General features: G+C 63.8%; 1 protein-coding gene across 1 annotated transcript; it reads left to right on the forward strand.

Annotated features, from left to right (window-relative positions):
- Positions 1-1,401: 1,401 nt before the first annotated feature.
- Positions 1,402-2,322, forward strand: EMIHUDRAFT_249515 (hypothetical protein; the record flags this gene model as incomplete). The annotated part of the gene is made up of 1 exon (XM_005759953.1): positions 1,402-2,322. One exon carries the CDS (start codon positions 1,402-1,404, stop codon positions 2,320-2,322), a length of 921 nt encoding a protein of 306 aa, XP_005760010.1.
- Positions 2,323-2,369: the final 47 nt, after the last annotated feature.

Raw genomic sequence — 2,369 nt, forward strand, 5'->3', positions numbered from 1 at the left:
CGGGCGTACGCGGTCGCAGAGAAGGAGGTTGTGTTTGGCGCCGCCATATACATGCTGCGAAAACGAAAGTCTGGAGAATACAAAAGAACTCCAGCTCCGAGCACACAGGCTCGACACAAGCACTTCCAGCCAAACCTACCACACTTTTGAACGTGTGGGCCGCAGCTGTCTGTTTACAGGCGCTGGCCGCCCGCGCGCGCGCCGGACCGGCTCCGGCACGTCCGGCGCTGGGCGGCGCGCGTCCACACGCGCGTCGCGCAAAAGGCGAGCGCTCGCCGCCGCTACGGCCGACGGCCGACGGCCGACGGCCGACGGCCGACGGCCGACGGCCGACGGCCGACGGCAGACGGCATACGGCCTAGGGCTCGGCTGGGCGCGCACGCGCACGCGCGCGCGTCGCGCGCCACGCGTCGCTCCGCGAGGGCGCGCGCCAACCGCGATTCGAACCGGGGCCAAAAGGCGCCTGGAGCGACCGCGGTCCGGTCGCGCCACCGCGGCTGCGGGGCTGATAGAGCAGGCCGGCTGCGGCTCCTAATGTACCTCCACTTTTGGGTGGCGGTCGCGCGCTGCCGACGGCGCTCGCCGGCGTTCGCTCGTGGCGTTCAGGGCGGCTCCACACGCGCACACACACACACACACACACACACACACACACACACACACACACACACACATGCACAGACACACAGCCCCTTCCCCTCCCCCCTCAAGGGCGAGGACACGCACAGGCCGCACCTCTAGTGAGGCCCGCATAGTATGTGGGAGACTCGTGCCGCCGCCCCTGCCACCCCTGTGTCAGTGTGCATGTGCGAGAGACTGCCAGCGACAAGCTGGAGGCAGGTCGCTAGACTGAGATGAGACCGCCAGTGGATGTGTGAGTCCACCGCGCACCGCGCTGCGAGCCTGTCGTGTCCCTTGTCAGGAGCAGGAGAGCCCCACCTGTCCCCCTGATCGTCCTTCCAAAATCCTGCTCGTGCAGGTGGGGACCCTGTCCTCGTCCCATCCCTCGTTTGGCGTGTCTGTTTTCTTTCTTTCTTTACAAGCCCTCGCCGCACACCTCTCCTTAAAATCCCTGTGTGGTGGCGGCGTGCCGTCCTCCCATCCCTCCCTTTTGGGTTGTCCGTTTTCTTTCTTTCTTTTACAAGCCCTCGCCGGGGGCTCGAGCATGCGCAGCGAAAAGCAGGGAACAAAAGAATTCCAGCTTGCTTAAAATCCCTGTGTTGTGGCGTTTTCTTTCTTTCTTTTTGTGGCGGCGTGCCGTCCTCCCATCCCTCCCTTGGATTGGCTCGTTTCTTTCTTTTTTTAAAGAATTTCAGGTGTAATTTGGCGCGTACGGGCGTCGCGTGCGTGCGCTTCGACATGTCCAACACAAAACAAAGGTATTGCTGAAATCTCTCTCTCATGTCCAACCAGCAGCCCCTCCTCGACCGCGCCGCGCTGCGACGCGACCGCCACTGCGCGAGCCTGCTCTGCCCCCCCGCGTGCATGTTCACGACGCCCGGCTACGGCGAGGCGTGGCGGTGGATGCTCCCTCTCGCATGCACGTTTCTCAACGAATGCATCTGCCTCTCCATGCTTTACCCATTTCTGGGTTACATGGTCCTCGACTTTGGCCTCGTCGAGAGCACCAACGAGGCGGGCCTCTACGTCGGCTACATCGCATCCATGTTTACGCTTGGCCAGCTCCTCTCTGGCTCGTTCTGGGGCAGCGCCAGCGATCGTTGGGGCAGGCGGAGAGTGATCTGCATTGGTCTCTTCAACACGATGCTGCTCGCGCCGCTCTTTGGCCTCTCGCGCAACCTGTGGCAGGCGATGGCTGTCCGATTCGCGATGGGGCTGCTGTCTGGCAACGCCGCCGCTGCAAAGGCGTACATTGGCGAGGCCGTCACACCTGAGACGCAGGACATGGGCTTCTCCCTGGTGGCCATCTGCTGGTCCATCGGCAACGTGTGTGCAGCCTCGCTCGGCGGATTTCTCTCTCGCCCCGCCGTGCAATTTCCAAACGCCTTCGGCGGCACCATCTTCGAGAGTTGGCCATACCTACTCCCATGCACTGTCGCGGCCGCCTTCGCTGGGATCGGCTGCGTCGTCACGCTGCGCTTCCTGCCGTCGCAGCCGCGCCGGTCCTCGGGAGATGCCACGGCCGTGGGCGGGCAGAGTGGCCAGTCTGGCGGCCCATGGGGCTACGTGCTCCGCAATCGCCGCTGCCGCGATGTCTTCCTAATATATTTTTGCATCTCATGGCTCGACTATGGCGCGCGTGAGGCCGCCCCGCCGCCGACCCCGCGCCTCGGCTTACACCTCACATCTGCCGGGCTGTAGGCATGTTCGAGGTGTACCCGCTGTGGGTCAGCCTCGAATCTCAGTGA

This window comes from Emiliania huxleyi (assembly GCF_000372725.1).
Source record: "Emiliania huxleyi CCMP1516 unplaced genomic scaffold EMIHUscaffold_789, whole genome shotgun sequence".
Lineage (NCBI taxonomy): Eukaryota > Haptophyta > Isochrysidales > Noelaerhabdaceae > Emiliania > Emiliania huxleyi.